Below are 25049 nucleotides of genomic sequence, written 5' to 3' on the forward strand. Positions count from 1 at the left end.
CTTAATTAATGCGTATATTTTGTTGAATTACATCGCGCGCCGATGACCCCTTACACAAATTTCACCTTTCCAAAGTAACTTGTGATGTGGAATTCTGCCTTGTTCGGGACACTCCACGCACCAAGGGCTTGGTTAGGATACGTCTGAGAACTGACCACAGTTCGGAAGAAGTTCATCCTCCATTCCGTGCCCTTCGCCCTGCCCTTGTCGACGTTAAACAAGCCCAAGGGTATCTTGACATCGCTGACCCACAACTGCTTCGGCTTAACGAGCGTGGTCACAGCACTGAACCCATCGGTAACAGGGTCCGATACGAAGAAGTGGTCAAAGGGAGCACCGTCGGCGCGCACCTTAGAAGGATTGTACACAAAGGCCTGGTAGGTGATGTTTTTGGGGTTCACCTCAAATTCGAGATACTTCTTCGGGTTATCCGTGCCCTTGTAGATAAAGGCCTCCATAACCTCGTACTCCCAGATGTCGGCATTGGTGCCCTGGGATGAGTTGAAGTAAAAGTGAATCTCATCGCGGGCGGTGAACCTAATGTCTAGATGAGTGTCGGTGTAGCAAAGGTCAACCTGGGTTAGAGGGAAGGGCTTCAGATCCGGGACAGATTTATAGTATTTGATTATGCCAACGCCTCGAGAGCATGATGGTACATTAAGGGAGGGAACTTTGGGGTCGCAGTCTGCTGGGGTGGCCAACGCAACCAAGGATAGGGTTGCGAACATCAGAAGACGAATCATTTTTGCAGTGGTGACTGCACCTTGGCTTTTGAATATGAGGAAAGGAGTAAAAGCGAGTAGAAGACTGAGATGGAATCGATGCATATGTTACCGGCCTTTTTGCTAAGACTCGTGCTGAGATCCTTCTTTTGGGGACCTACGGTCTGAGTTCATATAAGTTATAAGAGTGGTAAGTAGTACATCGGGACGTATCAGCGTCGGGCCGTCTCGTCATTCCAATAAGCTCGTGGTTAGCATGATGTTTCGCCGTTTCAAGACTTGGCAGACGCCACACTGGAAGACGAAGAGATCGAAGTCGCTATGTAGTTAGGTGCTCGACGGAATTGTGTTGGGCAACTTCTCTTTCCGACATATATTTATCCATGGCCAAGTATATGGGACAAGGTCTAGATTGCACCATCTGTTGGTGCATTTCGTGGTTTACCGGCGTTGCCTTCTTATGCCATCACTGCAGCAGTAGGATGATGTGTCTCGAGGCAATTGGACTTACTCACCAGGCAGAGTTTAAACCGGCGAAGCCAGAGGGATGCCGGCAGTGAAAGAAAATAGAAAGGATAATGCCGTTTGCCGAGTTGCATCGGCTTTTGAAGGCTGTGCTCCATGCAAAAATACCCCACGAAGAATACAGTGCATAGCCGGTTAGCTACCACGGGACTCCGCAGAGTTTAATAAGGCTCCAATATGATACTTTCAGCACTGCATCGAGGTTTCGGGTCAACAAAGCTAGAAAATAGGAAGTAGATGTTGCCGTGAGATCTGCAATATTCCTATTTGCTCGCAGCTCGCGTGTGACTTCATGATTTACGCCTGCGCAGTTTGCTATGGGTCCGTTTCGTATATCGGAACTGGGTGTTGTTAATGTTTGAGGGATAGTACAGTCATTATTAACGCATCATACTGTAACGATGGGGTCTACGGGGGTGTTGTTAATAATTAGTTCGCCTCGAACGGCTAGACAACTCTTTGTGCTGAATGTGTGGATGCACTCCTGCGGTGCGCAGGAACTGGCATGGCTAAAAAGAGTGCAGATGGTGGGTGCACTAGCGATTACAGGAGCTTTCAGTAGAATGGCCACCGCAGTGGCCGAAGCAGAGGCCAGTATTCAGGCAGTGCAGGAGCGACACACTCAAGTAGCAACAAGGCTCTGGGTTAACGCTTGCACACTTCCGCAGACACATCCACTAACAAGGTCGAAATACAAAGCTAAGCGGCGTTTCGTCTCGCCCATGCGAAAATCGGCATAATGATGGCAAAGACTAACACCGAACGCTTGGAAACAATCCACGAGTATGCAGTACCACCATGGAGCGATCGCATACCTGCAGTGGGCGAGCATTATGACTATGTCAAACGGACAAGACGCCAAACGATGTAGAAGGAATCATCATCTTCACGGCCTCCTCGCAAAAAGAGAACACATTGGGAATGGGAGGCGTTGTGCGTGACACAACGATTAATAGCGCTGGCGAGGTGCTGGCTAGCTACTCCGTCACCATTGGAACACGGGATGAGCAGAACCCGTACACAGCGGAACTGGCAGCTATTGCGATGGCGCATAAATGCATGCCTTCAGGACTCCATCGTCGGGATCTGATTTTAATGACAAGCAACCGATCGGCACTACAAGTCATCCGCCGACCACGGCCAACTATCGGGCCAGTGCACCATACGTCGGATATACGAAGAAGGTGCTCTGTTTCCCTAATGTGGGTGCCGGCGGGGGATCAAGATTTTGTACTTGGATTGCTCGCCAAGGCGGCAGCGAAGAAAGCGGCAATGTGCGGGGAGGCACTGGATAAACAATCATACCAAGCGAGATCGACACAGCTACAACTGACCAAACTGGACCAACAGCAACTAAGAGAGCTCCCGGAGGGAGTTGGGAAGTCCTCGAAACGAATTGATGATGCCCTTCCGGGTAAACACACACGAGAATTGTACGACCAGCTGGAAAGAAGACAATCGGATACTCTGGTGCAACTACGTACCGGCATGACGAGGCTCAATGGCTTCCTTTAAGGACTTGGCGTGGTGGAATCAGACTTATGCGAATGTGGCCAAGCAGCCGAAACAGTAGAGCAGTTTCTATTTCGATGTGGGCCGTAATACAAGCATTGCGAGAACAGCATATCGACCCAAAGGCAATCGTTGAACTGCCATATCAGCCCGTGCAGGTCTTTCTTCAATGCCAAATGCGAAGGTGTTTCGCCATGCTCTGCCCTGGCATTTGGTTGGCGCCGCCGTGTAGGGGATGAAATTTGCACCTTCCTCCATGTCTCAATGATGCTGCACAGTGCAATGCGCTCGGATGCTTTCTAGGCAGGAGCTCCGGCCGGGATGCCGTGGATCATCCTTTATTCGGGCGGGAGTGTGTCAACGGAATTGGTCCCCAAGGCTCCAAGGCTACCACAATGGACAGTCTCAACCGGGAGCTGCCTGTCCCCTCTTCCTGACGCAGTGGCTGCAGCTATCACCCAGAGAGTGTTCCGAGACATCAAATAGAGGCAGCTTGATAAAACGGGCCATTTTCTTCCCTCTAGGTGGCTCTTAGTTAATGGTATCCATAGCTATCCTGGTGATATACATACTATAAGATAATCATGGAAGCATAGTTATAAAGTTTAATATACGAGTCATGTAAGTCAGAGACCGACAAGTCGCGAAAAAAATCACACGGGGAACTCCATGATACGACCTCTGCGGCCTGTCACACTGCCACCCCCCTTCACCATAAAAAGAAAGCGCTGTGTGTAAAGAGACATGGCCAAAGTGAACAACTGTATTGCATATCTTGTTGTAAGGAAAGAAACGCAGTAGTATTTTTGGGTTGTACAATCTACATCACATTTAAATCCCACTTTCTGTTCAAACAGCCCCAAGCACGTACTGAGAATTGCAGCACTTCGGGAACTACTGGGCCAACCTCAGTTTTAACGCTTTTGTTTGGTTTTGACGGAAGCGCGTCAGGTTTATCAAAAACTCTAGGTCTTGGTTGAAGTTATCTGTTGTTTGCAGGGCATACAAAGGCTGTTGTATACTGGCCTTTTCCCGCAAGTCCACGAGTAGTCTAGATAGTTTGAGACAAAACTCGCCAAACTCATGCTCGTAGTTCATGAAGTCGCCTAGAAATATGAGATCTGTATTGCAAGCATGTATATCTTGAGCCAGCGTTTCGTACTCTGTCCCACTTACAGCACTCGCCGTCAGAGCCAGGGCTTTTGAAGTCGTTCCCGTAGACCGTTCGATTCTTACAACCTCCCTATCGAGCGTCTGACGCCTCTCTTCTGCTTTAAGTCCCAATTCATCAATCAGCAAAGTGAGAATTCCGAGTGGTGAAGCCTCCAATTCTGAGTAATACTCCTCTAGTCTTCTCAGTATTCTTCGAATATCAGTTTCATGCTTGCAGAATAAGATGCCAGCGGCAACCCCGGTTTGGGCGTTCAGCCTTAACGCCAGGTAACACTCCTGAAGAGGGGTATATGGTGTAGCAATAACGGCAGCTAGTGTTTGTCAGTTGCATCCGGGTCACTAGCATTGCGTGTAAGACAAGTGACTTACGGATAGTAGCAGGCCGTCCATCTTTCGCATAGTCTACAAACTGTCCCAAGCACCCAGTATTGACATCAACAGCGCGAACAAAGGCTTTGGCCAGTCGATAATCACCAATGAACTCCTCAAATAGACTACAAGTCAGGCCAAATGGTTGTTGTGTCCCATTCCCAGTCGCCAAACTGTTCCATGAAAGAATTAACAATAGCTTCTTTGCATTTTTGGAAGATCATCCACACAGCAGACAGAGGGGAGGTATGCCATTAGTTTTTGGCGCCGTATCCTCGAATATTTGTTTCTAGTTCTGGCGATTAAAAAATTATGGCATGAAACTGTCTGGCTTTTGCACATACATGGTCAGTGACTCTGTTTCTGATGTCGTCAAGAGACTGCCATGGCTTTCTCCACCAAATGCTCCGGTCGCGAAACTTGGTGCTCTGAAACTCCCACACTCGATTAATGGACGAAAAATGTAGAGACTTTAGGGACCGACGAAAGTTTCGCTCATCCATGGTAATAGTTGCTGAATGATAATTCGTGTTTTGCGGCTACAACTTCGTGGAATCATGCTCGGAACATCACGGGGTTGTCGGGTTAGTTGAATCGTCTCTGGTCCATGTTGAGGCCATCCCTTGCATATTTATCGTTCAGTTCAGTTCAGTCCAATTTCCTATCGGTTGGAACCGGTTTTGACTCAGCAGCTCTGTCCGACTGCGAGGATGTCAGGTGACTGCCGACCTGCTGCTAGGTTAACCAGCAGGGGCCACTTCGCCAAATGTCGCATATCAGGCCTACCCTGAATCGCAGCTCATGGAAACTGAGACGTTGATATCAGCAACAGCAGCTGCCTAAACTGGCAAAAGGTTTCTTTTGTGTATTGGCACGAATGAGTTCATGTTGATAGTCTTTGAGGAAAAGGCCCAGTACAATCTATTGTCTCGTGGAATCCAGGAAGTCGAGGCCGCTTCGGCGGCCAGAAGGCCTCATGTCTGGTGTACCCCCCGTTGGCAGGTACATTGGATTAGTTAAAAAAAAATGCTGATAGAATCATAAGCGGGGCAGCGCTGAGAATCTGACCCATGCGACAGTATAGCAATGCTGTACAGTTCTGCAGATCGTAACGGGCTGAGCTCGATAGTGTAATGCTTGCAATAAGAGGAATTATGATCTTTAAGAAACTCTCGTTTAGAGTTAGTCATGTCCTGTGGTTAACAAAAGAGCGTAGCGCAGCTCTATTTTACTTGGCGATATAGCTACGGATATACGTGGTGTATTTAACAACATTCGGATCAGCGCCGCTAAAGATATGCAGCTGTGGTATTGTTTGGGTTTAAGGTTCCTGCAGCCCTAGGTGTATCCTAGCCATACCAAAGACTCTAAACCTAACACAAATTTAACCCGTAACACGAATTCCAGGGTTGTACAAACTCTCACCCTTGATGCGTTCTGCCACTCTTGCCAATCCAACCCAAAACAAGGCCATTGACGGGTTTTATAAGGTCCTACACAACCCAACTAGTCTGTAACGGGCTGAGCCCGATGGTGGCTCGGCTAGCGCCCTCGCCTTTGTCTCTAGCCTTGTCACTGGTAACCCCCAGCAACAAGCGAGATTAGCAGAAGCAAGCTCACAAGCCTACAAGAGCTCTGCGAGGCCTTTCTTTCTTGCTGTCCTTTTCCTTTTCCCCTTAGCTTTGGATACTTGTTTATAGTCACCTAGCCAGTTGTTAATATACTCGCTTGGACCGTTACATAGTCGAATGTCAAATTGCAGCTACTAAGCTATCTTGTGCCACTATATATCAAACATGCTCAACCAAAGAACTATTTGGGATGTGCTCCTTCAGGTTCCGGGTGGAGGACTCTGAACTATTATCCTCGTCAGACTGATCGCGTCGCCTGGATGTAACTCTTGTATGGACAATCTTTGTGATCCCTCCCCCGGTATCCTGACTTTTGTATCCACCGGATGATACCTCAATGTCAACCTGGTTTCCCCCAAAATGGTTGATTGTTTGCCCGTTGGCTGTCCTGGCTACTGACCCACCGTTCCCGAACACTCCTCTGGTTGGTTTCGACCGCAACTCGGTTCCGTTTCCATAATACCTGTTGTCAGATGTAGCTTTGACGACTTTGACGATGAGATCTGCAATGTTCATCTCGATATGCAGCTTGAGGATGTAGACAAGAGGGTGGAATTGGATGTAACTACAACGACAGACATTAGCAAATCATGCAGGCCCATAGAAGCGAATGGCTTGATGGATATCATCCTTGCGGGACGTACATGACACCGGTTCCTATTGACATGCTACCGATTAAAATGATCTAGTCGTGGGTGCATTAGCTATTGTTCAATACTGCGGGGTTTTGGCTGTACTCACGTCTAGACTTATAGACACCGCAACCATGAGCATGTTGAACCTAAAGAGTGGCATATACTTCTGTAAACCATTCGCGATCAACTTTGTTCGAACCAGATAGATGAAGTAAAAGTTTAGAGAGGCATCAATTATGAGGAAAATGCCCTTTTCAATCCGATCCCAAATGTTATTGACATGGATGTATGTGTCTGATATCTGTAGGCGGGCAGGTATCCAAATACAATAGACGCTAATGTTGACCAACCCTAAGATGGCAGCAACAGTCCATCTAATTTTAGCAGCTTGTCGGCGATCGACCATTAAGAGCGCAATTCGGTTGATAATAATTCCGCAGATGCATTGAATCTGAACGACCCAGAGACATACTAGAAACTATTGATTAGCCAGAAACCTGTGAAACCAGGTAACAGAATTATCCTTACACAGAAAGAAAAATACCCAAAAGCTGTGCCACAATTATAGTCAGTAATACGAAGCTATCAAGCCATCTCGCCAGCGTACCTTGCCAAGAGAATACCTCTGAGGAAGAACCAAGATATGATGCCAATAACCATAGAAACGGTCCATTCAGCCCATATCATCACGATATAAGGGCTGACTTTGCTGGATCGTTTCCATGAGTGTGAGGTTTGTCGGATACATTTGACGCAGCTAAATAGGCCAGCGGCCAGCGAGAAACCCCAAATAATGCTGGCGATTAGAAGATCATCGACGGATGGTGCAGATACCTGGTAGGTATCCGGGATAAGGAAACCTGCCATAGTGAAGGAGTGAGCGGTTTTGTTCTTTGCGCAGGGTGTGAAGTTTCGGGTGGGAGATGACAGTCAAGCTATGCTAAAAAAAAAAATTATAATAAAAAACCAGGAGCGTTGCGCGGCTAAGGACGAGTGTAAGTTGCTGGTGACGCAGAATGCATTCTATCGCCAGATGCAACAGCTCCCTTAGCTGCTACATTCGTTTGCTGGGGTTCCCAGAATAATATAATTTTGTTTACCTTCTACTCCGATTTACATTCCAAGGGGTTAGTTGGAAGGCGACAAGGGAAAACTGCCCTGTTTGACATGAGCCTCTCTCTTTCGTCGGGTCTCGAGTCATGGAGACGGGATCAAGCTCCCAGACTTAGACGCCATTTTCGTGGATATACCTCAGCCTTTTGCAACATTCTGAGTGAAAGTGGCTTGCACTTTGGACACTGCCAATGTCCGCATTGACAGATCAAACGGAGGGACGGTGACTTTGACTGGGCCAAACTTGGCACATGTGGGAATGCAACGCCGCAGCAACGCCATAATAGCGTTATGTCGGGTTCTCACCTAACATGGGAGCAGTATTTGAGAAACCGTACTCGATATTGTCCAGGATATACTTCAATGCCCCGTGATAATAAACAAGCCTGCAGCGCCTACTGGGCAAGGGCTTCCCTGCAGACGCCATCTACCGTCGATCCGGGACGGATCTAGTCTGGTGTAATTTGCAACATAGCAGTGGATATGGTACGAACACCCAATTCATCCGTTCTGTAAATAAACTTGCAGGCACCGAGTCAGCGAACTGCATGACCCCTTGACCCGCCACTTCTCAGCCTTCGGCACTTACATGGTCTCATAACCATCCACGCATGCGAGGATGGCACTATACCTGTCAAAGTATATTCCTTCATGATGAAGCTCCTCAATCATATCGAATGTGAACTATGGGGAGCCTTCATCGCAGGAAGGAAATCACACACTGTATCACGACCCGGCAAACCTTCTATTGGATATAAGGTAAAGGGCCTATTGGCGTCCAACTCATGGGAGATATTCCACCGTCTCCCTACCTAGTCTAAGTACCAGGTCGTGCTTTGTGGCACGTCCTCTTTCAAGTGTATCGTGCGCTAACCCGTGATGGCAATTCTTCAGGGGCTTTTTAATACCTTCACGGATATATTATTACTAGGATTCTCCACAGTATAGCTGGGGTTGCCGCCACACATAGCAACATTCAGTCACATCTACTCTTTATCTTATACGTACAGCTCGCGGCAGCGGAACAGTACGCACTTTCAATTAATTACCGTCTGCGGCCATAAGTATTTGCCCACTCTGGCCTGGATTAGTCGCCGTAGGGTTGGAAAATACTTAGGACCTCCCACTGTACATGCAAAGATCAAAGAACCTTTAGCAGGGATGCAAGGAGCCGCTTCCGTGGACTTGGTAAGTCTCCAGAATTTATCAATTTCGACAGGGCTGGCCGTTTTGTGAGTCTGTGTGTCATCCCATAAATTGCCATGTCAGTCACCTAAATGTGTTGCTGGCGGCGAATCTTCAACATGACAAACTTGCAGTCATCGTGAAATAAAATGGAAGGCGTGTGTAATAGTCTAAGTACCAGAGTGAAAGTATCTCTTCTTCATGAGAATTGGCGTTGAGCCTTCTCCTTTCCTAACCATTGAATATAAGTCTGTTGAAAATGTTTTACAGGAGCCAGGGAACGACGCCTCGTTGTCAAAGAAGTTGGGGATCAGTCCCGACGAGACGCGAGCTAGGATCGTGTACGGAGTAATTTCCATCAAATTGTACAAACGGAGTTGGTGCCGGTGCCAAACTAAGCCACATCAGATTCAAGGGAAAAGTGCCACATGGACGAAAAGTGTTTAAGCAACAGGAGAACCTTCGTACGGTAGCATTAAGACGGCAGGCCTCAAACTCTATGTGTAGACTTATGTTCAGTCCAGCCAATCAGCAAGGGGCTGTTGTGGCTGGCACGACTCAACAGTTGGCTTGACCCCATAACATAACGGCTCTTTTTTTTGACATGTCACATGAGGCGCTGCCCCTGGTAGGGATCGTTGAAGACTTTGCTTGGAAATTTAGCAGCCTCTTGTCTCGGTTTTGACGTGAAGCATCTCATAAATACAATTGAACAGTGGGGCGTTGATACCATCCAAGGCATAGCTGAAAACACCAGAGTGTCGGAAAGCGAGACATTTAACCGACAAGCTGCTACATATGCTGTTGTATATAGCCAGAAAGTACCAGGATAGTTTTCCAATCTCTCCCTATTTGCATTGTGAAGATATGCACGAGGATGAGCCGGACGGTGGGGACGACGAAGATCCATGTGAAAGGCCAGGCGAGCCAGAGCATCTTACGCCACCACTGAACTACCCGGAGCTTGAAGACGGCCAGGAAGCTATATTCAGAACCTACCTTCCAATTCGTCACCTACACGACCATCCCGAGGCGGTTGACAATACAACTCAAACTGTTACTACTGAAGGTAGAGCAGATCAGTGCTAACTCTCGATTCCCCGGATTCGATCCAATTCGAATTGACACAGCAGTCTCTAGTGCATTTTCATCCTGAGAATTGTGTGTTGTTCGTAAATCTTGAATTTGTCGTCGTAGCCACCCTTGTCGACAAGGTCTTTGTGCTTGTCGAGTGTGTCACTCATAATCTTGATTTCCGCGTTGACGATGTCCTGGTCCATGCCGTGGTAAGGGATGCCATAGTTTCTATCTCTGAGCTGGTCCAAACTGTTATTGGTTGCGGCAACTACCTGCCGCCCTGCTCTTTATTGATAAACATCCTTGACTGACTTGGATAAAACATCGTCGAAGTTCCATAGTTTAACTGCTTAGCATAACAACAATACATCTACTCATCGTTCTATAGGCAATGTAACTAGACGGTGGCACATGAATATAGAAAAAAGCAACAAAAATATACTGAAAAGCACCACAAGCCAGCAAATATTGGGGACTTGATGATGATACAGTCCTAGGGACAGCGACGGGGCTTTCGCATACCCCGCACAGCACCGTCTCGCAAATAGAGAGCGGAAAAATGGTGGAGTAAGAGGTAAGGGACTTTTCTCCCAAACTGGAAATCAGCTGGAACCCTAAAACCTTTCAAGGACTGAGCAAACCCGCAGGCTGCCAGGTGCTTCGCATTTAGCTGTGTATCATAGCCCGATTCCTCCTCGGGAGAAGCGTCATCAGCGTCACGATGGCCTCTATTTTCTTGGCGGTAGGCAATAGAGATTTTGGAATATCTTTGTTCGCTAAGAAGCTCATAAACTTCAGATATTCTGCCGCCAGCTGATTATGCTGTGCTAGTAATGCAAAAGTATCGACTCAGGATTCTAACACGCCAGAGGAATTGTCTCGGCGGATTGAATGGAGACGTGGCATGAACATTTCCAATCCGTCCACCACAGGGTCTAGCCTCCACCAAAGACGAACAAAAGAGGGGATGCACGCGTTAACGCGAGACCCTGCAGTTTCATGGGCACATCACTCTAGATCGAACACTTCTACGCAAATCGTAGGTTCCACGAAGCCTCGCTATGACGTCCACCTGCAGCCAGAACAACTTAGACATATGGTGTAAGCCAATATGCTTATAAGCAAACCAAACATAGCGTCTGTAAACATAGGTTCAACGCTTACTGGTAACTTCTTATTGATTGCCACTTTCTAGCATGAGAAGAGCATTAGCGGCTTCCATGCCGTACTTTATTACATAAATGTCATTCCCAGCCCTAATCTGTTGATAGAGTTCCTCTGACACTTCACGATCTGAGGTTCTTAGAAGACAGATAATATGCTCATAAGTCTTAAGCTTTCGAAGCAAGTTGTCATTCGATCGTTTTAGTGCTTGTTGGTATGACTCCCCTTCTTGGACGTCCCTATAACGGCATTCTACTCCTTGGCGAATGCAGTTGCTGCAACAGCCCCTCTCACCGGAGCACTGAATACGATTTGGCATTGTCAGCAATCAAATCTGTAGGCAACATTGTAGTAGCTATACGCAAAATTACCTTTGACTTCGATCTCCGACAGTACTCACACGCAACAGGAGTCGCTCTCCGCTTGCGCCGTAATGGTTGCTCCGTTATAGGTGCTTCGTATGTTACTGACGGCCGATCGTGAGGCCATAATCGCGGGAGACCAAGGCTTGTCGTCCTGCCCAAGTTCAACGCCATTGCCTAAATGCAAAATAGCTAACGAGTGAGTAGTCCAATCAGGAGGGTAAACGAGTGCGTGTCACTTAATATCGTACGGAGAGTAGTTGCACTCTATGGCATCAGCATACATATCATACCTGTTGCCTTGGACATGGCAACTTTCCAGCATATGTACAACCCCCAGGCTCACCCCATTTGTGTCTGACACGTGGTGTTGGTGAATCACCACATGGAGCTTACTCCGGTGTGTGCATCCGAGTCAACAGTCTAGACCCCGGAACAGCCTAGTTCCAGCCCGTCGGATCAGTGGGCAATGTAGGCCCAACGCTATTCTCTTACAGTGTCGGTAGGCTGATGTGACTCGCTGGTTCAAAAAATATGTGGGTCAGGCATCTGCTACTTGGTCACAATGTTACGCATTTGGTTGCACTCTGGCATGTCGCTTTCTAATGTTGTGTGCTAAGGTGCCCCTCTCGCGAATGGTTGATCCACTTGTGCAAGTCGGCGACGAAATAATGCACTCTTGATTTTTCTAAGTGACCGAGTTCCCCATAGTATCAGTTCTAGCCCGTTTCCTGCGCGGCCGTTCCACCAAGGCAGCTTCAGTCCATGCAGCTAAGACGGATAAACTTCCACAGTCGTGATCATCTCTATGACAGTGTCCGCTGCACTTCTTGCCTTCTTTATAACACCTGCACCTCTTTGTGTTGCACAACCCCTTGCATTTGCATGAAATTCCCACCCTTGCGCTTGTAGAAGCTTCCCTGGCTGCCAGTCGTCTCCCAACGCAGACTCGACTGTTACATTGCCGATCTTACATAGCATTCTCATAGGGTTGATTTGGTTGGGCCTATGGCCGTAGGCATAGCGATGAAAGCGATACTCGTGTCACTACAATCTCTCCTGTGTTGCATTGTTGTTGAACACCTAACCCGAGGTTTCACAAAGCACTAGCTGTATGCCGTCGGTGCATGCATCGGGAAAGCAAGTTCTGGCTCCTTCTTGCTGTTTCGCGACAATTTGGCCTAGCTGGCCAGCGCGACAGTCTATATCGCCATTGTCCTCAGTGCCATACAGGTCGAACTCGCAAACCGACCTTCGTAATATTAATACCTTCTAGTCGGCGTCGCACGGCTTCACCGTCTTCTCCAACCTAGGGCCACGTTGCTACTACACTGATTATCTTGGCTGGCTACTAAGTAAACTAATCAACAGCAGTGGAGCTGTTTGTTGCTGTGTGCGAAGCTGGAAGTGTTCTCATATAAATCCTGCAAAGACGCCAAAAACAGCTCTGTAGTTAGAGGTAGTTGATACATAGTAACTTGTAGTGGCAACATTTGGATATTTCATATTCAGTGCGGGGCAAGGCTTTGCAGGTCCATGGGCTCCCTCTCTGCCACCTATCATAAAGACAATCGTTTTTTTTTTTTTTTTTTTGGCCGACAGAGGCATGTGTCTTCCGGCCGACGACAGAGGTGATAGACGATTGAAAAGATTATACATGCCCTTTGGTATTGAGACTGCGTGGAAATACCAGAAGCCACCGCTCTTCCATACATGTCGCTTGATAGGAGTCTCGACGGTGACCCCATTGTGCCGTCTCTCTTCCTCTGCATAAATAGCAGCAAAGCCGCATAATTACGTACGGGTGATGCGTACATAGTGCGGAAGTGCAAGCTACGATCAGAAGAGGAGCTCTACCAGCTATGGAGCTATCTGAACAAGTTGCAGAGGCAACAACCGGAGGAATTTATAGCCAAGGTATTTAACAGCACGGATAGAGTGTGGATAGACAGGTGTCAAATGATAATAAAAGATAGATAGTGTAACGGGCTAGGCCCGATGGTAGCTCGGCTTGCGCTCTCGCCTTTGTCTCTTGCCTTATCACTGTAACCCCCAGCAACAAGCGAGATTAGCAGAAGCAAGCTGACAAGCCTGCAAGAGCTTGCAGAGCTGTTGCTTTCTTGCTAGCCCTTTTCCTCTTCTCCTTAGCGTTAGATGATACTTGTTTATAGTCACCTAGCTAGTTGTCAAATATATACTCGCTTTGACCGTTATATATAGGGATACGCGAACGGACGAGTCGTCAAATGATCGAGAAACGACCTGCAATGCAGAGCAACAGCCAAGACAGCAGCGGCTCGCCTAGCCGTAGAACTCTCAGCGAAATGATGACGCAGTTAAGCCAAATGTCTAAGCAGGCTGCTACAACGCAACAGGCCTTACAGCAGACCACCAAAACCTTGGGCGCCAGACGAGAGACCGACCTCGAAAAGAATAACCAAGGGCAGATACGAGCCATAGTAAAGCGTTTTCCGGTTCTTGGCTTGCGGGTTAGGGCTAAAATTTACCATACTAAATATACCACACCTGAGGTTTCGCCACTGGGGGTGAAACTTGCCGCAAGGGTTATTAGTCTTGCTCGTGGTGCCTGCCCTACCCCCCCAGGGGCGAAAACGTAAGGCAAATGGCGAGAGCAAGAGAACCTACCTACTCAGTCAGTGTCTGCCGTAACGGGGCCCGTTCCCGCGTCTCCGCCAATCACCGCCCCCAGACCCATCCCTGTTGAAATCGCGCCCGTAACGGGCCTCGTTTCGAGAGATTTGGCACGCGTTACATAAACGTCTACGCTAATGTACGCTCAACACATTAGCTCGGGCGCTAAGATTTAGGTCTTGTTTTCTAGCCCAAATTGCCATTATTAACTACCTCTCGTTTTGTACAGCGGCTCATCGAGGTATGGAAAGGAGTTTGATCAACACCTTCGAGACCATGGTGTATATATGAACAATCGCAAATCCAAACCGTTGAACACAGAGGAAGCAAGGATCAGTTTGAAACAGAGCCGCGCATCCTTGTCCCCGTCACAATTCACAGAGGAACAGTTCGAGACATTTCAGAGGAAAAACGAGGATGTTGTATTCGAATCTGATGTCATGGCCGATGTCATTCCCATTATCAGTGGAAGTTGTCGCATTCCTAGCAAGCAGAATGTTCTCTTCACCGAACTTGAACCTCTCACTACTAGCAACGCCGTCAGACCAAAGCCAGATCATTTTGATGGCGCTGATCTGGCGGACCTCAGCGTGGAGGTACGAAATGACGACGAAGTCAGGCAAAGAGTTATTCCTACGAACCACGCCAGTGTTCCAGTGGCGGCCAATTTCTTCATAGAGGCCAAGGGACCCGACGGGAATGCATCAGTTGCACAGAGGCAGGCATGCTACGACGGAGCATATGGTGCCCGTGCCATGCATACGTTGCAGAATTATGGCACATCCAATGAAAGTTATGACGGCAAAGCGTACACGTACAGCTCGACATATCATCCTGCTACCGGCACGCTCCAGCTCTATGCTCACCTTGTCACAGCTCCAACTGAGACGGGGGGTCGGCCTGAGTATCATATGACGCAGCTTGATACTTGGGGAATGACAGGTAATATTCAAACTTTTCGACGTGGAGCCACTGCTTTTCGAAACGCTAGAGATTTAGCAAGGAGCCATCGAGATCAGTTTATTCATGCCGCGAATTGGCGTCACGCAAGTCAAGATGCTCAACAGAACGACGAAAATGGGCTTATTGCGAACGATTCCCCCCAAGAACAAACCGCCAATGCCTGCGGCGATAATTTGGGAGAAGATCCAAAGGTATATGACGCACCGCAGTCTTTACCGACTGAAGACGACACTCCAAACCCCAGCCAAGCATCGACCATATTGGCTGCAGAAGACCAAGGTTTGAGTTTTGCGACCAGCTTCACATCTAGCTCTGGCAATGGACCGCCGGTAGGATCCAAGCGAGCCAGGCAACTAAGCTCACCGACTAACTCCTGGGGACGCAGCTCATCTAAGAGTCGAACTCGTACCAACATAAGTGAGCTTAATAAAGAGCTGTCGAAAAAAGGACAAGTGGAGGTTCCACCCTGCTTGCAGCATGACCTCTGGAGCAGATATAACGACGAAAATACGCCGTATACGAAGTCGGCGAATAACCTCGAGAGATACATGTGGCGTCAGATCAGAGCCGTTCCCGAGTGGTCTTACCTGGAGTCCGACAAGTAGATGTTAACCAAAGATCGAAGTGCAGCTTAGCAGTGATGGCAAGAGGACCTGTGCCGCACACTGACTGCCCCATTCTGTGCTCAAGTTTTTATCGTTCGTGCAGAAGAATTTGCAAGAGCACCAGAGTACGGCTAAAGTTAGTAGAATAATAATGGCGGCTTGAGCCTAACTTAGTTTGTAGTTATAGGTACCTCAGACACTGCACCTACAAGGGAACTCCTTACTTGTGCAAGTTAACCTCAGCGGATTATTTGAATACCTTATCCTCCTTAAAATAGCACGCATAATACAATGTATATAGAGAAGAGTACATTAGATCTATTTGCAGCGACTAGAAGTCAATAATTTATTTGCTAATTCTCCGTAGTTCAATATGACAATTATACAGATCCATCTCACTATCCCACGTGTCTTTACCAAATTTACTTACTATAAGCTCCTCGGCTTCTTTTAAGGCCCTAGGTCTCTAAAGATCCTTAAAAAAGTTCTCAAAGTTAATTTCCAATAAGTCTTAAAGTGAAGTTCAGATCTAAATCCATCATGTAATAGCCCCAAGTGCAAGTACTCAAACAATTATTGTCTGCCGACTAATGCTTACTTCTTCTAGATACAATTGCGATTTTCGCCAGTAACTCCATGCTTGTTCTTCATGGTTTCCTTATTGCCCAGCTGGGTCCCTCCTGTGGTCGCTGCATTATCTACCACAGGCGGTGCAGCATCTTCTAAATCGGTCTCTAAACTCGCAGTTATGGATGCCAAATTAACTAAGGTTAAAGACAAGTCTTCGATATTGCAATCAAGTCAGGGGCAGGATGTTTGTGACTCTCCAAGGTGCTGTTAGTAACGGAGTTATTACATACTAGAGCTTGTACGCTGGGACTAAATCGAGTGGAAGCAGCACCGCGATAAGTCTTCTCGAGAATAATAGTATTCCAATAAGCCATAATGGAATTTACGTCATCACTAGAAATAGTAAGCGTGTATAAGATCGAGGATGGGATCCAGAATATTGGAAAGCGGTAAATCTGACAGTTAGGACTCAGGTCCCTTGAGGGTGGGAAAAGGAAGGCTGTTCTATTACTAAGAGAAGATAGAAGTAAGTGACAGGAGTCAAAGAATCATGAGCTTGGAGCGGAGGTCAAAAATGGCTCAAGTCCATCCAGGCTTCAGAGGAGGGCATAAACCCTTTTATAATTTGACGGCCATTCGCAAGTCACGATTCAGACCAACGATCTTCGTCCTCTCCTCCATGCCGAACTGCCGCATGTAGCTTCCCCCGCATGTGTGCAACCGACACGTATAATAAAATAACTACTGGGAAGTACAGATAACGTTTCCAATGACGAACATGAAGGCGCTTTCGATTACGTACCCATACCAGACCACTGTGGCTAGCTTGTTAGTTACCTAGCCTTCATAACACGCAGGAACTCTTTGCGGTCTGTATCCAAAATAGTTAGCTTGTGACTTCGTGATGACAAATCTTCTAGCTTCTTGCAGAAAGGTAAGGCAGATTTCAGTACACATAGTTGTGTGGAGGCGGAATAAGCTCATCTGTAGTGTACGTTCAAGAGAATATCCTATGTAGGCTGCAGCAGAGCGAACATGTGATGTATGCGGCTTTAAAGTCGTAGGAATAGCAGGCAGATTTTGTCACCCAATCGTGATAGCAAGGCAGCTTATAGCAAAGTGCATTATATGTGTGTCTAAGGTCTCCCCATTAGAGCTAATAACATAAGTAAGCGTGTAAGCTGTAACTTGGTATATATGCGCCGGTCCCTCTATTTCAGAGTGGAAGGCATGCTGTTCCGCAATGTACAATGTCCCATCCCCTACTTTGTTTTCGTTTTTGGCCATCCTTGGCTAACAGTCCTCTACAATAAATCCTTCGATCAACATGCCTTTTGCATTCTATCTCCTATGCGACCTGCTGTCTGGCCTCGAAAGAATCCAAGCGGGGACTTCCAGTGCTAAGACGATCTAGGAAGCTACCACCCGAAGCCTTATTTCTTGGTTTAACACACACAAATCTATTATCCCACGTCAAGGCCCAGAAGCTGTGGCATTTCTGTCTTGCCTTTTCCCAGAACGCAGGCCAGATTAAGTCTTTGGGTTGTCAAAAAGACGTCTTAAATGCATTATCCAGCAGGCTTAATGCCTCGGGATATCCCGATTAAAAGAGTTACAACGATGGCGAAGCAGCCACAGCCCTGATTTTGCGACGTGTGCCGAGAGTCTATTAGCTATTACAGACTGTAAACATAGAGGGAATCCCAGAATGTCACTAGGTGAACTTGACGACACACTTAATCGGATTGCGGCTCTATCTCCATTCTCCTCAATAGACATCTGGCAGTTAGTTCATCGAAATCATAGCTTATTAACCGGGACAAGCGATATTCTTCTAATTGCATTCCGAAAGTTACAGAGCTGCGAGGTTAAATGGCTGATCCGCATGTTGTTAAAGGACTCCAGTCCTGTTTGTGTCCCGGAAGAAATAGCGATAAATAGATTCCACCCTCTTCTGTATCATCTTCTCCGCTTTCAGAATTTAATTCCTAGGGCTGTAAAACGACTAGAAGAAATAAACCTTTCGCAGTTCTCACCGTTCCTGCAGAATATTCCCGCGGTGACTTAAGTAAAGTGTTCAGGCCGCAAGTCAGAGTCATGATTAGGCGCTCGGACTATGAAAAAGCAAGGAGCATTAAACACTGTTGCCTATTAGCTGGTTCGAGACAAATGAGTGTAGAGCGGAAATACGATATACTGGGCTGTTATATTACATAGTATACAATCTTCGCGGTACAATATGTCCCATTATTAAGCAAGGCGATGCACGTCCCCCAAACTGTGCTAACCTTTGCAGCGGCTCGGATACTAAGTTTAGGGTCATGCTGCAATAATCCTAGCCTGACGAGCTAGGATTATTTCACTCTCTTTATTTCAAGCTGCCCAGTCTCGCCCCGAGAAAGTTTGACTGAAGTTGATCAGCGACACCAAGCAGCAGATCATATTGTACCCCTGATTTCTTGCCTTAGCTCCTTGTCGAGCGGTCGGCGATAGGACAAGGAGTTTCAGCTTCAGACAAGCACAATGCATACCATACAGTGAGCCAGTTTCACGGACCCAGCGACGGAGGTGAATGACGGCATCCTACTCATCATGTGTCTCCACGGCGGTTGCCCCGAGATCTTCGGGCCATTGATCTTCGGGTCATTCAGATTTATCTTCGGGTCATTCAGCCCGGCGCTCTACGACAAGATCGCGTGTATGCTTGCCTGTGGCACAGATGGCCCATCCATTATTAGCTTGGAGGACTTTCGGGATCCGACTGAGCTCAATGCCAGTTTTGCTGGCGACATGGGCGCGAATGGCGTAGCCGATAAGGCTTCTGGCTGGGGCATTGGCGTCGAGGCAGATGAAGACTCAGAGGTCCTCTCGAGGTGAGGCAGGCACCGCTAGACGCCCTTGGCGATGTGTGGAGATGAGGGCTTTAAGCGCTTCTGAATCGGTGTATGAAAGGAATTTTCTGGCAAGAGTGGTGCTGCGTCATTCGGAAGAGGAGAACGGCTGTAGTCCTCTTGAGCCATGAGCGGGGAGTAGCTGGCTGACGGCGTAGCTCGGGGCGTGGCTGTCTGGGAATGCATGCTTTTTCTCTTCTTGCCACTTTGAGACGTATTCTTATCGTTTCCGATAGTCTGACTAGCCTTGCATCTTGACGGGCGCCCAATGCTCTTATAACCGTTTTTGGAGCGCAGGGCTGCAAGCTTGGGGTCATGATAGAAGTTGTGCATGATATTGGAATAATTAAATTTCGCCCCATGCTCCAGAATAAGCTCATGCAAACGATGGCGAAGCCATTCCACTGGGGAGATGTCGAGCGTATATTTAGCCAGCTCGCCAAGCGTTTCGCACATCCGGAATAACGTATCATAAGCGGTGATGATCCCTTTTCCTGTCTGCGTGTACTGTTTCGACAAAAGCTGATAGGGGCTAATCTCACCGTCTTGCAGGAACTCCAGAACTTTCATGCCCCGATTGACCTGGCGTCCGTTGTGAAACTTGGAAGAGCCACCTTCGCCCTTTGCCTTTCTCTCTAAAGAGTCGGCATATTTTCCTCGCCATAGCTCAACTTGAGGTTCAATAAGCGATCGCACACGAGGCCAACACGGATCCCAATAAGGATGGGCTTCGTCAATCTTAACAAGAGGGACGCCTTCAACGCACTCTGGGTAGACGTACACGGTGCCATTGTGTCTAAGAACCAAATTGCTTCTTGTGATCTCGTCAGATGACGGAAGCTGACGTCCCATGGGCTGCGGAGGATTTTCAGCTGATTGCACAGATGGGGTTGGAATATCTCGAGAGGGCGGCCTGCTTCGAAAATTTATCGGTGTGAAGCCACTTGGCGTGGCATAGTTCGAACTAATAAGTGCATGCTCTCGGCTTTCTGTTGAGGTTGGCATCCGAACTGGCTCAGGTAGGATAGGGCTTCCGTTCAATGAGCCTGACGATCGCGCCAGTTCTGCCTCGCGGCTTTCATATGGTCGAATATTTTGATCAGATTGATTCACTGGTGGCACTCGAAATGCCGATGGCTCTGTTTCCTTACCGGCACTGTGAGATTGCATCTGCCTGTGCCTCGTTTCTCTGGTATTAGCAGATTTATTGGACAGCGGCATATGACAGCCTTGGCGATTCCATTCACAGTTGCCACACTTTTGAAATAGCGGCCCCCCCAAAACAATGCAGTCGGCAAAGGCACCTTGGTTTTTATCACAGGAGTGACATTGCCACTGTTGAATTTCTCCTGTAGCTTGAATCATGCAAGCAAGCCACTTAACTCCCTTGGCTTCGGAGCGATCATATATGGCAGACAAGTGATCTGAGGTGAACTTGCGGCCTCGGCGTATTTTGACCTGTCGTTCTATGGGCATCTCTTGAATAGCTTCAACCCATTGATTCCATATATCGATCTTCTCTACAGGACCAATCAAATGGCCATCCGCATCGACAACATGGACAAGGACGTTAGACGACCTGGTGAGTCGTGGAAGTGGTGCGGACCTGGGAGGAGTTAGGACCTGTATTGTTCTCGCTGCTTTGTCGGCTTGTTGTAGAGCTTCAGCCCGGGCTGCATCATAACCCTGGTCCTGACCACGACGGGACCGCGTAGTGTTCCTAAGCACTTCGCGTAAATGGTCCCGGTCTCCTCCAGAAACTCTACTTGGATCCTCTCCTCGTTTGATCCTAAAGAATCTTTCCATATTGTTAGCGGTTTTCTTGCGCTCCTCCAGTCTTTCGCGTTCGCTTTGGCGGCAATTTTGTTCCAGATTATCCAATTTCGCGACTCTGTCGTTACATTCTTCGACAACTTGAGCAAGCTCCTCCTTGACTTGTGTAAGCTCCTTAAAAAGGCGCTCTTGTCTCTCTGTGAGTTGTGCTCGCTTCGTGGTTAAGATATCCAGATCGGCTCTCGTCTCCAATTCCCTCACTTTATATCTTTGCTCCGACTCTTGATTTTGGACATCGTTCTCATTGTCAAACTTGTACCAAAATTTCCGTTCCGTTTCACACCAAACCAACCGTTGTTCCTCAGCGGGAAGCACATCAACCACTTCCATTTTGGTTCAGGCAGAAACGCAGTTCGCTCCAAACTTGGACAGTATTGTTTGATGCCTTCTCTGTTCCTGCGCGGCACAAACCTCAGCTCGGGGTGTGAATTTCGGCCAGCTGCTCCACGTTGACCTCCGTCCTCACGACGGCTCTCACATGGCAACCTGCGGCGGGCAAAGTCACTGGGCTCTACTGGGTACGAAGGAGTCGAGCGGAAACAGAAGCTGGTCGAAGTCCCCTCGAGACGCGTCGGCGAGGTGCTCGTTCTGACGCTTGAGCAAGTAAACGGGAACGCAACATCGATGTGACCAACACGACCAAGGGAATGACAACTTGCAACCAAGAGAGAAGTGGAAACGACGAGGTCGATGGAGCGAAGGAGAGGTCGAGCATAAGGGGGGAATGAAGAGAGTTGGGTACGGTGGTGGTCTTGTTGAATTTCTTTAAAGTAGCGGGAATTGGAAAGTGGGTTGCGGGGCCGCTCCTTACCCATGCAGGCTGGCCGTCGAAACGGCAGCCAATTTGCGACTTGACAATACGCCACCATAGGCGCTTGCTCAAAACATTCTGTCGCGCTGTGCAAGGACATCTTGAATGGCAGCAATTAGCTCTGCAATGGAATATGAACTCTCCAAAGGTCTTTCATTGTGCTGTCAGTGGCATGATAGGCAGTGTTCCTAATAGGCGGTCCGTCAGAGGATGTCGAGGGGAAGTGCTTGGCCCGCTAGGGATCTCCCTACGGGCGTAATAAAAACCTGTATCTGTATTGGCCGCCGTCCTCTCAGGGATGCTGACGGCATGTTCCCTTGCTCTCACTGCAAGTCCTACCTCCATGCCAAACACTTGACGCGCCATCTCCTTCGCCGTGCACAGCAAGAAGAATACTAAAAAGAGATATTATTCACTTGTTTAACACTTCACGAATCGAACCCACCCCGCCCCCGCCCCCCGCTCTCTTTTTTGTGCGTGTGTTGGTTGGCACCTAGCGGCGCGGTTTTTGTTGCTGGCATACACCACGGAGATGAATTGGTAGCTGATGCGCAAGTGGCTGTCTCCTACATACAATCTGTAGAGAGCTTGAACGCCAGAAAGCTCTCTTATTTTCATTCGGCTGTGCCCCAACATCAAGTGCGCTCCGCCTTCAAGATCGCACAGGGATCCATTGACTATATTAACCGTCAGTATTTAATTGTTCCCTGTTTAGTGTCATTTGCCCTTTGATCCGACTCAGTCATCCGCAAGCGTGAGTTTTAGAGACATGCTCGTGGCACTTTCGCTTCGCGTTAGGGGCGACCCTCTGTGAGGCACATTTTGATACTGTCTCTATGAGCTGATTCTGCTGCAAGGGTTTTGATAGATACTCATCCATTTGTGCTTGAAACATTTCTCGCGGTCATCCATCATGGCGTGCGCAGTCAAAGCTATAATTGGAGTCCTAGTGACAACACCCGTACTCTGTTCATATTGGCGGATGTTAGCAGTGGCCTCAAAGCCTCCCTATAAGAACGTTAGCACTTCCAGTAACGAGTAACGAAGCTGCCAGTCATTACCATAATGGGCATTTGAATATCCATAAGAATCACGTCAAATGGTCTAATTTTAACAATTTCAACAGCTTCCCGGCCATTGCCGACAACCGTCACCACGTGGTTATATTTTTCAAGCATCTTGACCGCCAACCTTTGATTTACCATGTTATAGCACACAACTTATCGCGACATACACAATGGGGAGTATATATATTGCTATTAGCACATAAACTTGTAAAGCCTCTTCCATCTAGGCATTAATGCGCGCTCCTGCTTTTCTTTCGCTAATAGAGTCGGTAAATTTAAACTTCGCCGTCCAGTGTCAATATCCATCTCACGAATCCTCACTATTTGTGTCTTGTAGACAACCTTGTGCAAGATGTACAAGAGTAAGATGACGGGCAGACTCATATACCCAAGAAAAAATTCTTTAGCCACTTCACGGGCTGACATAGTGTCCCAACCAATAGGGAAGGCTGCAACCCAGAACTGAGCACATAGAGCTAGAATATTAAGACTTAGACCAAGATAAGAGCCTGCTATACCAGCTTGGGATGTGAAAGGTATTACCCCAACGCAACGGCCATGATAGGCCCAGGCACGGCGGAAACGAATATGACAGAGAGTAATAGTACCCCAGACTAGTAGCGTTGATAGTCCAGAAATCGCGACAAGCCAGTTTAGAATGTTTTTCCGACCCTGATCCTGTACATCGGCAAGATAGGCCAGAAGACCAACCGTAGCGGCCAAGGCAATGGCGACCAACGGTCGGCCAGCCTTGTCCACATATCCCAGCAGTTTTGGTGCCTGGTTTAGGTTTGCCAGGGCGGCAAGTGTTCGTGAGGAACCAAAGATGGCCGAGTTACCTACTGATAAGACTGACACAAGGATAACGGCGTTCATTACCGAAGGGAGGACTTGTATTTCCGCCATCTCAATTGCTATTACAAAGGGAGAGGCTCTTGCGTCCACACTACTATTAGCATCTAGTAGACGTGGATTATCGTGCGGGACTAATAAGCCCACGAGCGTAAGGGCTGCGACGTAGAAAATCGTAATTCGCCAGAACACCTGCTTGATAGCAGCGGGAATGGATTTTCGCGGGTTGGCTGTTTCAGCAGCAGCTAGGCCAATAAGCTCCGTTCCGCTATAGGCAAAAGCCGCAGTCGCAAATACACTACACAGTCCTCCAAGCCCATTATTAAATGCGCCAGGGTCACGCCAGAACTCGCCGCCGATATAACCGCGATCTGGAGTTCCCGCACAATTCAAAACAATTCCAAGTAATCTACAACACAAATTAGCCTAAATACATCTATATGTAATAAAGGGAGATTGCTAAAAGGGGGCCGGATATTTTCCCTACATAAATCCAATAACAGCAATAACTTTGATAATGGAGAAGAAGGATTCGGCTTCGCCATATCCCTTAATGCCGAAGAGGTTAATAAATATAATTGCAACTAGAAACACGGTTACAAATATAGCACTCGGTGGTTTGCCAGTCCAGTAGCGAATAGTTAAAGATGCCGCAATGATCTCAATTGGCAGAGTGATAAGCCATTGTAGCGCGTAACTATGAATTGTTATGTTAGTAAAAGCGTAAATTTATCTCTAGATAGTACGTACGTCCAGCCCATAGCAAATCCCCATGAAGGATCCAAAAACCGTGTTGCCCACGAGGAAAATGATCCACTAATAGGAAAGATGACTGCTAGCTCACCAAGCGCCTGACATGTGCAAAACAGCATTACGCCAACAACGGAGAAGGCTATTAGCAGAGAGGCGGGACCTCCGGCTTGTAGTGCTCTTCCAGATGCCACGAATAACCCCGTGCCTATCGCCCCCCCAATGGCAATCATTTGTAAATGCCGTCCCTTAAGTTTCCGCGCCAGTCCCGTGTCTGCTGACTGGGCCGTTGCCGCGCCAAGATCGTAGTAAGAAAAGCTGGCCCATCCCCACCCTCGTGCAACGTTTGTCACGCTAGTGACGCTGTTGACAATGGTGAGGCCAGTGTCCTGGTAAAGATGCCTATTAGCATCACTAGGTCTAAAGCTGTCCAGGGAAAACCTCTTTAAGCGTCGTTGATGCTGCAATTCGGGGCGTCCGTCCGGCATGCTGTACGAAATGATAGTGACCTGGGGCAAGCTTTGACCTGCTTGGGCAGTCCAGAGTATCGAGATCAATCTTTCAGTGCCGCATCACAGCGACAACTT

The 25049-nt window shown here is 47.9% G+C and overlaps 6 protein-coding genes across 6 annotated transcripts; 2 read left to right on the forward strand and 4 right to left on the reverse strand.

The window, feature by feature from the left end:
• Positions 1–50: 50 nt before the first annotated feature.
• On the reverse strand, positions 51–743 carry VFPPC_10500 (carbohydrate-binding domain, family 9-like, subgroup; the record flags this gene model as incomplete). The annotated part of the gene is made up of 1 exon (XM_018288863.1): positions 51–743. One exon carries the CDS (start codon positions 741–743, stop codon positions 51–53), a length of 693 nt encoding a protein of 230 aa, XP_018137468.1.
• Positions 744–2342: 1599 nt separating this feature from the next.
• VFPPC_18274 (hypothetical protein) lies at positions 2343–3245 on the forward strand (the record flags this gene model as incomplete). Its single annotated transcript, XM_022429916.1, has 3 exons — positions 2343–2743; positions 2785–2977; positions 3063–3245. 3 exons carry the CDS (start codon positions 2343–2345, stop codon positions 3243–3245), a joined length of 777 nt encoding a protein of 258 aa, XP_022285078.1.
• Positions 3246–6091: 2846 nt separating this feature from the next.
• Positions 6092–7434, reverse strand: VFPPC_10502 (hypothetical protein; the record flags this gene model as incomplete). Its single annotated transcript, XM_022428710.1, has 5 exons — positions 6092–6497; positions 6577–6617; positions 6674–7038; positions 7096–7118; positions 7175–7434. The coding sequence occupies 5 exons, from the start codon at positions 7432–7434 to the stop codon at positions 6092–6094; spliced, it is 1095 nt and encodes a 364-aa protein (XP_022284018.1).
• Positions 7435–13735: 6301 nt separating this feature from the next.
• Positions 13736–15688, forward strand: VFPPC_10506 (hypothetical protein; the record flags this gene model as incomplete). Its single annotated transcript, XM_018288866.1, has 2 exons — positions 13736–14082; positions 14350–15688. The coding sequence occupies 2 exons, from the start codon at positions 13736–13738 to the stop codon at positions 15686–15688; spliced, it is 1686 nt and encodes a 561-aa protein (XP_018137471.1).
• A 3458-nt stretch (positions 15689–19146) lies between these two features.
• On the reverse strand, positions 19147–21312 carry VFPPC_14774 (hypothetical protein; the record flags this gene model as incomplete). The annotated part of the gene is made up of 1 exon (XM_018292542.1): positions 19147–21312. The coding sequence occupies one exon, from the start codon at positions 21310–21312 to the stop codon at positions 19147–19149; it is 2166 nt and encodes a 721-aa protein (XP_018137472.1).
• Positions 21313–23052: 1740 nt separating this feature from the next.
• VFPPC_10507 (general amino-acid permease GAP1) lies at positions 23053–24950 on the reverse strand (the record flags this gene model as incomplete). The annotated part of the gene is made up of 3 exons (XM_018288867.1): positions 23053–24121; positions 24200–24409; positions 24463–24950. The coding sequence occupies 3 exons, from the start codon at positions 24948–24950 to the stop codon at positions 23053–23055; spliced, it is 1767 nt and encodes a 588-aa protein (XP_018137473.1).
• Between the last annotated feature and the right edge of the window lie 99 nt (positions 24951–25049).

Source organism: Pochonia chlamydosporia (genome assembly GCF_001653235.2).
Source record: "Pochonia chlamydosporia 170 chromosome Unknown PCv3seq00011, whole genome shotgun sequence".
NCBI classification, from domain to species: domain Eukaryota; kingdom Fungi; phylum Ascomycota; class Sordariomycetes; order Hypocreales; family Clavicipitaceae; genus Pochonia; species Pochonia chlamydosporia.